Source organism: Chenopodium quinoa, unplaced genomic scaffold, assembly GCF_001683475.1.
Source record: "Chenopodium quinoa cultivar QQ74 unplaced genomic scaffold, ASM168347v1, whole genome shotgun sequence".
Classification (NCBI taxonomy): domain Eukaryota; kingdom Viridiplantae; phylum Streptophyta; class Magnoliopsida; order Caryophyllales; family Amaranthaceae; genus Chenopodium; species Chenopodium quinoa.
In genome coordinates, this window is record NW_018743218.1 from 2,079,855 (window position 1) to 2,091,873 (window position 12,019).

The following is a 12,019-nucleotide window of genomic DNA, read 5'->3' on the forward strand; positions in this document are numbered from 1 at the left end:
AACTGACTTGATCGTCGGAGGCGGAGCTCCCACCAATCGGAGTCTTCGTGGTTTTACAGGTACAGGCGTCAGTGGCACATACTAGGAATTGTAACTCTCCCGCAGGACACATCAAAAAACTCCGAAACAAGTGGAGAGAACGCGGAAGTATGGTTGGAACGAGGGTGGATTGAGTCTCCTTTAGATATCTATGCTTAGCATATTCTATGTTTCAATCAACCATTGACATCTTGGAATGTGCATACATTTGTCTATTTAGAAAGTTTCACATTCAATGGTGCTTGTTCCTATCTCTTTGTCCATTTAAGATCATATGTATTTCTTTTCTCTTTCTTTGTTTTTATTTGCGTTGCCTTGCTTTTAGTTGAGAGTTATGGGTTAAACTCTTAGGAAACCCTTACGAGACCACACTCGTCCTCATAGGTGATTGTGGGGTTTTGAGGGCTTGTTGTAGCTAAAAACAACCGTGATTCCTACGACAGTGAGTTAGTGTACATTCTTTCTCTCTTTTTTTTTTCTTTGCTTGAATAATTGCGTCATCTTCCCTTATGTTTTGTTGTTTTGCTCAAGGAGGAGCAAAAACTTAACTTGGGGAACTTTTATGAGTGACATTTATGTAACTCTTAGGGAGTAGTTTTAGAGTCATTTTTCGTGCTTGTTTTCTCTTATTTTTCCCTTTTATTCTCTTATTTTCTCATTAACAAAGTTACTAATTTAATTATTTGGTAATTTTAACATGTTTTTGTTTAATTTGTAGATTTTATTAGTTCTTAGTTTATTTTCTAATTGGTTTTCTTCTTGTATAGTTTTATTTACTTTTTAGTTTTAGTTTTAGTTCTCCTATTAATATTTTACTTCATTTATTTTCATAATATTATTTAATTTATTTCTCTCTATTTTTCCTCGGTATTGTGTATAGGTGATGGCCGAGACGTGATTTTTAATGAAGATTGAAAGGTTTACAGATGATTTGATGATGCTAATTTTTGGTGATGATCGAACAGTGGTGATAATTTTACGTTGTTTATGTGCGGTGATGATGAAGAACAGAGCAGCAAAAATAGAAGAAGAAGAAGAAGAAGAAGAGCGTCTGACTTGGTTAGGGATTGTGGGTTTTGTCTTTTTTCTTTTATTTCCTTTTTCTTTTAATTTTCTTTTCTAATTTCTTTCTTTATTCTTTTCTTTTCTTTTCTCTTCTATTATTATTTTCCTTTTCTTATTTCTTTCTTTCCTTATTTTCTTTTTACCTTTCTTTATTTTATTTTTATTTCTATTTTCTTAGCTTTGTATAGATACCCATTTTTGGGGTAATTAGGACCATCAATTATTATTAACTCTCTTAATTAGTTTTAGCTCCCTCTCTCTTTCTCTCTAAGTTTTAGGGTTTAGGGAGGATTAGCCTCCATAGTTAAGATTTTAGAGAGAGAAAGTGAGAATTATTCAATGAGGGATTGAAGATGATGATGATGCAAGAGTGACAATTGTATTAGAGGCTTCAAACATCAATCAATGAGAAATTCTTACCATCTCTTCTCTATCTTTATTGCTTTATTTTGATTTTGCTTTGTTGATTGCTTGTTAATCATGCTTTTACTTGTTGATTTGTTGATTAGCTTGTTGATTGCCATGATTATGGAGTAATCTCTTTTGCTAAGGTTTTGGGGATGGCATAATTGAAGCTTGAGCATGTTTTAGCTATAGGATTTGGTTTGATCATGATTAAAGTCTTTGTATGCTTGATATTCTTCAATTTGCTTGCAAAATGCATGTTATTGGTGAATTGAAGGTGAATTGATCGGATGCGATAGCGAACCTAGCTAGATTCATTGTTGTCTATTGTGCTTGATTGTACCTTCTAATATATGGTTCTAGTGCGATAGCATAGAGGCTATGTTAGGAGAAACCTTTTGACCCCGATAGGTGGTTGGATTGGACCTTAATTCGACATTCAAGTATACTTAGTTTGTGATCATCTCGATTCTATACTTATGCATGTTTGAGTGAAGCTTATACCTATCCATCTCCTTAGTATTTGTCTTAGTCTAGTATAGCCTTGTAGTGTTAGTTGTTATTTCTTGCCCCTAGTCGGCCTAGCTTAGTTGTTGGTAATGTTGGTGGTGATTAGCCGTTCTCCATGGATCGACCCTTGACTTTGCCACTAGACTCGTGTTTAGTGTAGGTTTAGGTTTTAGAAATTTTTGTTTGATTGAAGGTGTTTTAGAATTCAACAACCTAAAATATCCTTCATCAATGGGTTCCAGCGGTTGGGGTTGGGGAGGCAATGCGCCGATGGGGGAAGCGGGCGGCGGCTGCTCATGTTGGATGGGGAAAGGTTGCCGGTGGTGATGGTGTGGTGGTTTGGTTAGTTTTAGGATTTTAATTTTAAATTTTCTTTTTTTTTCAAACCAATTACTTGGGAACACGTGGTAGCGTGGACCCCACTTAATGGATTTTTGGACGGAATCAGTTAAGTGGTGGTAAAATCAAATTTCTTAGATTTCTTGTGGTGTTAAAATAATTTTTTTTATAGTGTTAAAAACCATTTTCATGTTATTTTGTGGTGTTAAAAATCAAATATCTTATACCATAACTAGATTATTACATATTTGTACCAAGTTTAGATCGTATATGTCTTGGATCAGGTTGAGTTTCGAACGGAGGATTCTCGAGTATTGTTCAAGCTCAGATTGTATAAGCCTTCAATTTTGGTTAAGTGTGGATTCAATAAATCTCGGGTTCATGACAAGTTCGGGATTAACATGATTGTTTTGCATAATTGTGAAATGAATTATCTACATAAGATTGGTTTCCCAAACGATTTCAATTATGTTTACTTAGGCTTGATTAATAACGAGGTAGTTTAATTTACGAGTTTGGATTAATTATGGTTAATTTTTGATAACTGATAGAATCGAGTCAGATTACCAACAATTCGAGACTTAGTTCGAGTATAGAATGTTGCTGATTGAATCAGATATTCAATCTTATTGTATAGGGTTGAATATAAACTCGAGTTATAATCGGATCCCATTTTATGTTAATAGTGTCGATTGTAGTTTCTCTTTAGTCAATCAGGTTTTGAATTTTTATTGATCAAATGCAAGTTTATATCAGTTCAGTTCGATTTGGTCCCTGCATATCATATCCAAATCGAATCTGGACCTTGAGGATCGGGTATATGCTCAGTTAATTGGTTAAATTGATTGTCAGGTTCACATCGAATTGGTTCTTGTCAATTTCAGGATCCAAATTCTTCATATATATTTGGGTTGGATTTGGTTGATTTCGATCAATTATACAAGTTGGATTAGTATTTGACAACTCTAAGGTCCGTTTTGTTCAATGTATAATATTTTCATGGACAATCATCCCCCCCCCCCTCTTTCTCTCATTTCCTTCATTTGGTATGTGAAGGGATAAAAAATAATTTTTCCAATAGTGAAAAATTACATGCTTTTTGGTAGATAATTTTCTACAAAATAAAGGAAGTCACATTCCTCCCTTCTCTGTACCTCCCTTTTATCTTCCCCTCATCCATCCTCATATTTTCACTTTTATTTTAATAATTTTTCTATAACTTTTCTTGGAGGATGAAAACTAATTTTCAATTGTGATTTTATTTGAAAATATATTTTTCTTGAAAACTAGTTTGTCATTGTAAAATTTTACATCAAACCTTTCTCAAAAAAATAAAAAAAAATAAATAAAAAAAAAATTACATCAAACCAAACGGATACTAGACTTATAAAAAAGAACAAGAGGGAGTACAAAAAGGGGTGTCAATTTCTTGTACAACAAGGCGGCCCAAAACTAAAAAGCAACATATAACCAAAGCAATCAATTTATGCATCTCAGTAACACAGAACAAGAACAACAACAACAACACAGAAAAAACTCGAGCTAATTGAAGAAGTCCAACAATGGAGGAAGGAACAAAGGTCATTCCACACCAAATTGGAGGAATCCACAACGATGCTCTTCGATTCGGCATCCATGGCGTCAAGAGCGAGATTCTCGAAGCTCATCCTCTACAATCCGCTGTTCTTAAAGTACTTTTTCTCTCTCTTCATTTTTATCTATCCTTCTCTTTCTCTCTCCTCTGATACTGATGATTATTTCATTGATTTAGGCGGAGAAAACTCAGCAAGAGATGAAGAGGAAGATTCTTGCTAACACTTATGGTTCCGCTCTTCCTCTTAAGATGGACCTCGATCGCCAAATTCTTTCTAGGTTTTTTTCTGATTAGTTTTCTATTGATTATTTATTGGTGTTATTGTTGTTTAATGCGATTCAATTTTTGGTTTTGTGATTGTTGCAAATTGAATTTGTGAAAAACCCTAATTTATATCAATTTCGGGCGTTAAGATGCTGAATTTGTTCATTTTGCTTAACTAAGGATTGTGGGCGTCTATTTAGGGACTGAATTATTGATAGAGGTGGAGAGGATGTTTATTCGTAGTTTACTGCACTCAAATTTGTTCATAAAGTGATGGGTTTATGTGATGAGGAGTTCGGGTGGATTTTTGTGATGGAAGCGGGGTTTTCGATAAGTTCCGTAAGTTAGGAATTGGATAATCAGAAATGTTGTGAAAATTATGTGATATCTTGGTTACTGTTGTTGGGTTTAGACTGGCAAGTGAATCTGCAACAGCTATATGAGGTAATATTAAGCAGATTATTGTTAAGTGATATATTTTGTGGGTTCGAATTTGGTAAATTAAGGTTAAAACTTGAAAGCCTAGAACTGTTGCATTTCAGTTGATCTATCAGGTGACTATGCCTTATTGAATGGAAATATGAGAGTTGGAAAATGGAAATTGGATAGTTGAGATCGCAGCTAACGAAGTATGCTTGTTGGGATTACCACTGATCCTTTTGGGCTGGCTATCAGTGTCAGGAAGGTTAGATTAGAAGTCTATGTATCTTTGGGTAGGTGTTGTGAGAGAGAAAGAGGACTCAAAGTTCCGCAAGTGTGTTGTGAGCCAAGTTGCTAATAGTCAATAAAATAAACCTTGTTTGAAACAAATTTTTAGTAAAATCAATCTACAGATGTTACTAGTATGGGATATTTGCCAGAGATTAATACTTAAGTAGTTGACAATGGGTACTCAATACATAACTAGGTTTGGAGAAATTATTGCTTTATCTAGGACTATTGCTCCTTCTTTTCATGTTAATTAGTACCACGTCCTTTGAAGAAAAGTTGCTAACCACTGTTGTGAGGAAAAGGGGCATGAGCCGAACATTGGTTGAATATTAGGAGTAGTAGTTTCTTTCTGATGCCCCATTTTTTTAATTTTTAGTTTCCTAAGTGTATAAGCTGGATTCTAAATGTTTTTTCAGTCATTTGAGCCAAACATTGGATAAATATTAGGAGAGGTTTCTTTGATTGCTTGCACTCTAAGTGGTTTAATTGCTAGAACGGTCCAAAGTTTGAATTATAATTTTTATATGTATGGAGAAAAGGAACCACTGTAGCTTACTGTTTTAACTTACAGTTTACTCTGAATTTCATATCCCAAATTTTCTGCTTTAATACCCATGGGTTGGGGAAGCATATTCATGTGTTGTTTATCAGTATCTATTGCATTTATATCTTGGACTATTGTCTTGCATGTCGGTAGAGACCCATCATGGATTAGGTAAGTCGTGTATATTCTTCGACCTCTCTATATCCATGCTAGGTTGTTCATGCTGTTCCTGTGTTTTACTGGTCTTTAATTCTGGACAAATATATATCTTTAACAAGTGTCGTAATTTAATTTGTGAAAGATATAACAATTGTAGTGCTAAGCATTATTGTGACTCCAATCTGACTTACCATTTTTCTTTTGCTTCGTTTTCTATGCTTTAGGCACAATGCTTCACTAATATATGAGTTTTAGTTGCTATTCTTTGACTTGCATGTGCTAAAAAAGGGATCTGGTACGAAACTGATCTGAGTTCAGCTGATCATGTTATCCTTATTGTTTTGCAGGTTCCAGAGGCCTCCTGGACCGATATCATCCTCTATGCTAGGGTTGGAGGCAGTGACAGGAACTTTAGATGATATTGGTTTCGAAGATTATCTGAATGGTAAAAAAAACACCGTATTTTTTTTTGTTTTTTTTTTACAAAATATATGCTTCTCTTACTTGCCCAAACCAAGATATAGGCAGCAGAACTAATAGTTTACGTATTTGCGTTGATTTTCCTCTTTGTACTTTGGATGCAACTGATATTTGCAATATTTAACTACAATCTTACCCGGTTTTATATGTTACTGATGGCACCCACCCGCTTGATCTTTGATCACAGTACATTCACTACAAGTCGATAGCATATTAGTATGAGTAATTGATAGTTTGAGCTATTTGCTGGTCTCATTTCTTGTTCTGTTGCAGATCCACGTGATTCAGAATCGCTCCGAGTTCCAGACATGCATCATGGCATGGAAGTTCGTCTAGGCCTTTCTAAAGGACCAGTTGGTCCCTCTTTCTTCTGATTGGCTACTATTGTTGCTGAAGATGTTCTCAAATAGTTGGAAATGGATGTATGAACGATCTTGCAGTTATTTCCTTAGACATCTAATCTAGTGAGACTTTTTGTTATGGAAATATGTCAGCTTGATCTAATGGAAGTATGAACGATCTTACAATTAAATTTGTTATGTTTGCCAATAGTTGACGCAGTTTTCCTCTTTTTACATGCTTATTAATTTTTGATATATATTTATGATGCTATTGGCTTTCCTAGCATAAACACAAGTTGGTTGTCTGAATTTAATGTCTTTGTTGATTTTGTTTTCCTTCTTATATGCTTATTAGGAAATGAGACTCTTTCTGTTAATCAAGGACCTTGTGAAAAGAGACTCAGTTCCCATCACAAATATCAAGTTTTAGTCACTGACTCACTGTCCATCTCGAGGTTTCCAAATAATATGGCAAGTATGGGTCCAAAGTAAAGATCCAATTGGTTTTCGAGTGCCTTCTTTCTACTGGTTAATTGGCAAAACATGTCTGGGATTGTTGGTGTGTTGCCCATTTTTGGTCCATCATATGTCTTTCTTTTTTTCCCGTCTGGTTTGTGATTTTGGTTTGGTGTGTAATTTATTGTTGTTTTTTTGTTTCTTTTAGTCTTGTTAGGGTGTAATTTGCTTCTCGTTTAATGAACTCTTTGTCAAAAAAAAAAAGAGAAGAAAAAAATCTCCAACCATTGATGAAGATTCTAGTGGACAAGTTTTCTTGAGTTGATGCTTGATGGTCTTAATATCTATTAAAAAAAAATCCTAATATTATATCACTAATAAATAAAGTTGGTCTTGCAGCCAGACTACGATACATCGACATTTAGCATTTCAGTTTTTTGCCAAGTGTCGCGCCACGTAGGCGACAAATATGTATTATTGTGACATATAGGATGCTAAGTAAGTGAACTTTGGATAGATTTTTTACAATAAAAATGTTGTTTAGAGTTTTATTAACAATATACGTCTAATATTTATACAAAATTAATCATAATTTTAATAAATATCCTAGAACTCGGTTATATTTCCATCATAAAATTCGTTTTAAAAGTTCTTCAAAATAAGATTCATTATAATATATTTAATTTATTTAGAAAAAATAGAGAAGTAGTAAAAATAAGTTTTAAATAGTAAAAAAAAAATTTAGTTTGGTAAAAATACCTGCAGTTTAGTAAAAATAATTTGAGTTCAATAAAAACAATTTCAAGTCAATAGTAACATAGATATCTATTTACAAACAAAACTACAAAAGTACACTACTATATGAATAAGTGGTATGATATTGTATGTCTAAATATCATGCATTAACAAAAGAATTATAAGATTGTATTTAATAAAAGTTTATCATAAAATTTAATCAACAATCTGGGCATCACTCGCGCACAAAACTAGTATATATATATAGGAGTTGGATCATGTGAAAACCAACCTTAAGTTAAAAACTGAAAATACAATCTTGACCGTAGATTCAAACTCATCTTATCCTGGATCTTCAATAGCTCAAAAGTTCAGTGAAGTATAGAATCGACTTGGCAAATATCAAAACGTCTATATTAGATCGAGTGATGTTTGCTTGAGCCAAGAATGATCATCTTAAAGTTATGAAATTGGAATTTCATAATCAACTCCACAAAGAATATAGTATATCTTGACGGAGACCTCGAAGCCATTTGGAAATGACTCGAACGATGATGATCACATCCCTTCCTATAACGTTCTTAGAGATATGCACAAATGACTAATGTTACACTAAACAAAATTGTCGAAGCTAAGAAAAGACACCATATTCAGTTATAGATAGAAATAGTTTCTTGCGTCTTTTCAAGTATATGTCTAGGGCTCTTAGCCTCAATAGGAGCTCATTGGCACAGTGGGAGCTAAGTAGCTCCAATGGGAGCTAACTGTTTGTTTCGCAATGAACTTTTACCTAAAGACAATATATACAAGTCTCTTCGTAAGCATTCAAGTGAGACTAGGGGAATTACTTCCACAACCAAATTGAGAACATAGTACTTGTTGCTCTCAGAGGTGTCTTTCTGGAAAGTAACACATTTCCAAAACGACAAGTGGGAGGAAAATGAACTCGATGACCATCGAAACGAGCAACAAACTAGAACTGAGAATCTCGGAAGACTTTAGAAGGGCTTCATGAGATTGATTATTGATCAAGAATACTCAAGGACTTTACAAGTGCCTTAAGAGAGAATTCATTACTCACAGAAACTCTAGAAGTGTTGGAGTAAGATCAATATAATCAAAGGGCTTTAGAAGCACCTTGAGACTCAGTGTTTGATGCAATTACCCCGTATAGGTATAGAATTCACCAAAAGGCTTAACTTAAATCCTGTAAAGTTTCTATTAAGTTAGAAATGTACCTAAGACTTACAAGTGTACTATTTATTATTGAATAGCAAGGGAATAGTGTCTTGTAAGATATCTACGACAAATTTGAATTGCGAAAATGGTTAGAGACTAAAAAATCCGAAACAGACTCCATGTTTGAAACTTGATTAATTTGAATGAAGGGTAAAGACCCATCAATCACAAAAATAAATATGGAAATGTATTTGAATACATAGCTAGATTGGTTGAAAAGGTTACAATTAAATTCACGGGATTTAATAAAATCTATTCACTAATCAGAATGCTTAAGTCTTTTCGTGATTATTCTAGCAAAATTGCGCATATGAAATATATCAAAATAGATATCGAAACCGCCTTCCTAAAAATGGGATTTTGGAAAAGACTATGTATATAGTCTAAGAGTTTTGTAAATCTAACTAATGCTAGATTTGAAAGCAAGCTCAAGAAATCCATTGGTGGATTGAGGGAAGCATGTGGGAATTGGAACAGGTTTTCTCATAAAGATAATATAAGGTTTGGCTTGTTGAGAAACATGGAAATTCTTTGAATAAAGAAGTTTAGTGGGAGCTAAAGTCAATTTTGTAAGGTCTAATAAGAAGTTTACAAACTCTGTTGTAAAATAACTATCAAATGCTAAATACTTAGAGTTGAAAGAATTTTTCAATAATGGACCAATTAAGCTAAGACAGCACTTAGTACGTAGTGGGAATTAAGATCTATTAAATAGACTTAATGAAACGTTTGAACGGGTAAAGGAATTTACCGTGTTAAACATGAAGGACCTGAAAAGGCTTTCGACCCATATGTATAAAACTAACAAAATGTTTGAACTAAGTATGAGCTAGGCAAATACTAAGTCAAACAAGAAAGACTCTAGTAGAGAATTCCAACCGTATCATATAACAAACAGTTTAGCAAGACTTAGAAAAAGTCACATGAATGGGATGAAATTGGGAATATTTCAGCAATTGAATCCATCATGTATGCTACGATATGAAATTGTCACATGACCTGCATGCTTAGAGCATGACAAGTATAAAATACCGATCGACTTGAATCTAAGCAATGGATCGTTAGATTATGATCAAGAACATCCAAAGTACTTGGTTAAGTAAGAGAATGAGTTCTTAATGCGCGGAAACAAATATAATTTGAGTATTGATGTTACAAACACAAACTAACAAGGATAAGATCCTAACGAGCAGGACCTTAGATACGTTGTGGCTTGAAAATGGCAACATGGACTTATATCCATGTGTATTGTGCGGAAATTTCAGGTAAAATTCCATAATCACAAATGATCCCAAATCATTGTGAACTGATTGGAGTAAAATCCAAGCAAAGCATCATTAGAAAATCTACTGATATATATGTTGAGAACATTGTTGCCGTAAAGGCAATAAAAGAGATGTTGTTCAATAGATAGTTCCTTGTTGAACCTTGATGATTATAGGTTGCCAAGTTGAAGGTCTCAAAACATGAAAATGAGTGGGAGCCAGCACTTGGACAATAAATCCTAGATCACATGTAATCCATAACACACTCAAATTTTATCATCTTATTATGAAAGTGTTCGATAATGAAGATGCTAAGATTTGCAAAGTAATGATAACTAAACCTATGGAATAAGTGAACCACAACATTCACAATTGCATAACAGAAATCAAGCATATTTGATATGGGTGTGATTTCTATAAATGTTTTATAAATAATATTACTCTTAAAACATTTGGGGAAAACCATTTATCATAAGATGAAACGTTGAAAAGTTTCGTAGTGGAATAAAATTTTAATAATTCCATAAACTATTTAATTGTGGTTTAGAATTAAATAATGAGTCCATTCAATTTGACGATATTCAAAATAGTGTATCAAGACAATGTTTTGGATAAAGAAACACCTATTAAGTGAACATTGAATATCATATCGAAACTATCCCTAATCAAGGTCATTTGAAAGTTGGAAAACTAATGACCGCGCGAGATTAGTGTGTAGTATGATCTATAGCACCGTTTCTTGTGCTACAAGGACAAGATTTCCATAAATCATTTGCACTTGTATTAGTTTGGAACTATATCGGATCGACCTATGAGAGTACTTTAAGATATTTAACAGTCGTCATAAGTATATTACTCATTATAGCTATCGGAACCTCTTTCCTCGACCATGAGTATTGTTAGTTCTCTTGTTTGAGTACTAGTCCGTTTTGATGTTGTCAAACGTCTGCCGTACAAGACTGGGAATGTCCCCTTGTTAATAGTAGGGAATATGTGTTTTTTGTTTACAAGGCCTCTCGAAGAGTAAGACTGTCAAAATGCATGGACGTGCTCAGATGGATTTTAGAAATCATCTGCTTATTGACAGTCGAACTCGGAAATCGAGAAACACTTCTGGACGTAATAAGGACGACGAATAATCTTACCTTATAGTTCATGAAGAGGCATTAAGTGACATAGGAAAATAGGCTATACACAAACAGCACACTTGTCCAAAAGGACAAGTGGGAGATTGAAAAGAATGGTGTCCTTCGAACAAGTGTATTATTCCGATAGAGGGTTCAGAACTAATTAGAAAAGCTAATTATTTAGTGAGGTCAAGTGATCGAAATGCCTAGCTGGAGGCCACTTCCAATCAGTAATATTAATGTATAATTAATATTACAGCTTGCTCTTAACTGAACCCTTTGGGTCACACCCAATCCTGTAACCGAACCAAGGAGACAAATTAATCCAAAGGATTAAATGAGTCGATAGAGATTTTACGAACTAAGACGTCGGATTCCGAGCTTCGAGCGTCGAACGTCGAGTTAATTTATGCAATCAAAGAGACGAGAAAATTAGTCAAACAACAAGTTATAATGCATAGCTCTAGCCATGCGAGGGCTAGGGCAATGTGGCTAGCAAGGGCTGCTAGCACACAAGGCAATGGCCGCAAGCCCAACAGCAACATGTGCGTGCTAGCTAAGAAGTCGCGCCATGTTGAGCTAGCTAGCAGCGCTAGCAAGGCCAACAGCTAGCAAGCTCCCTAGGCCTCGCTAGCTGCTGCTAGCGCTAGCACGCACAGTAGCCCACAAGCATGCGAAGCTTGCAGGGCATGCGCACAGTGGTTGGGCCTCGCTTGCTCGGCAATCTGAGCACAAGGGCTGCTAGA

At 34.5% G+C, this 12,019-nt stretch overlaps 1 protein-coding gene across 1 annotated transcript; it reads left to right on the forward strand.

Moving 5' to 3' along the window:
- The first annotated feature begins 3,786 nt into the window (after positions 1–3,786).
- On the forward strand, positions 3,787–6,722 carry LOC110734732 (cyclin-B1-2-like). The gene is made up of 4 exons (XM_021914875.1): positions 3,787–4,049; positions 4,130–4,230; positions 5,978–6,075; positions 6,384–6,722. Exons 1-4 carry the CDS (start codon positions 3,921–3,923, stop codon positions 6,482–6,484), a joined length of 429 nt encoding a protein of 142 aa, XP_021770567.1. The 5' UTR covers positions 3,787–3,920; the 3' UTR covers positions 6,485–6,722.
- The last annotated feature ends 5,297 nt before the right edge of the window (positions 6,723–12,019 follow it).

Bases quoted from the DNA above. Each gene is read 5' to 3' on its own strand.
- LOC110734732 (XM_021914875.1), top strand. From the start codon at position 3,921: ATGGAGGAAGGAACAAAGGTCATTCCACACCAAATTGGAGGAATCCAC. The intron at 4,050-4,129 runs GTACTTTTTCTC...TCATTGATTTAG, and splicing joins TACAATCCGCTGTTCTTAAA to GCGGAGAAAACTCAGCAAGA. The intron at 6,076-6,383 runs GTAAAAAAAACA...GTTCTGTTGCAG, and splicing joins TTTCGAAGATTATCTGAATG to ATCCACGTGATTCAGAATCG.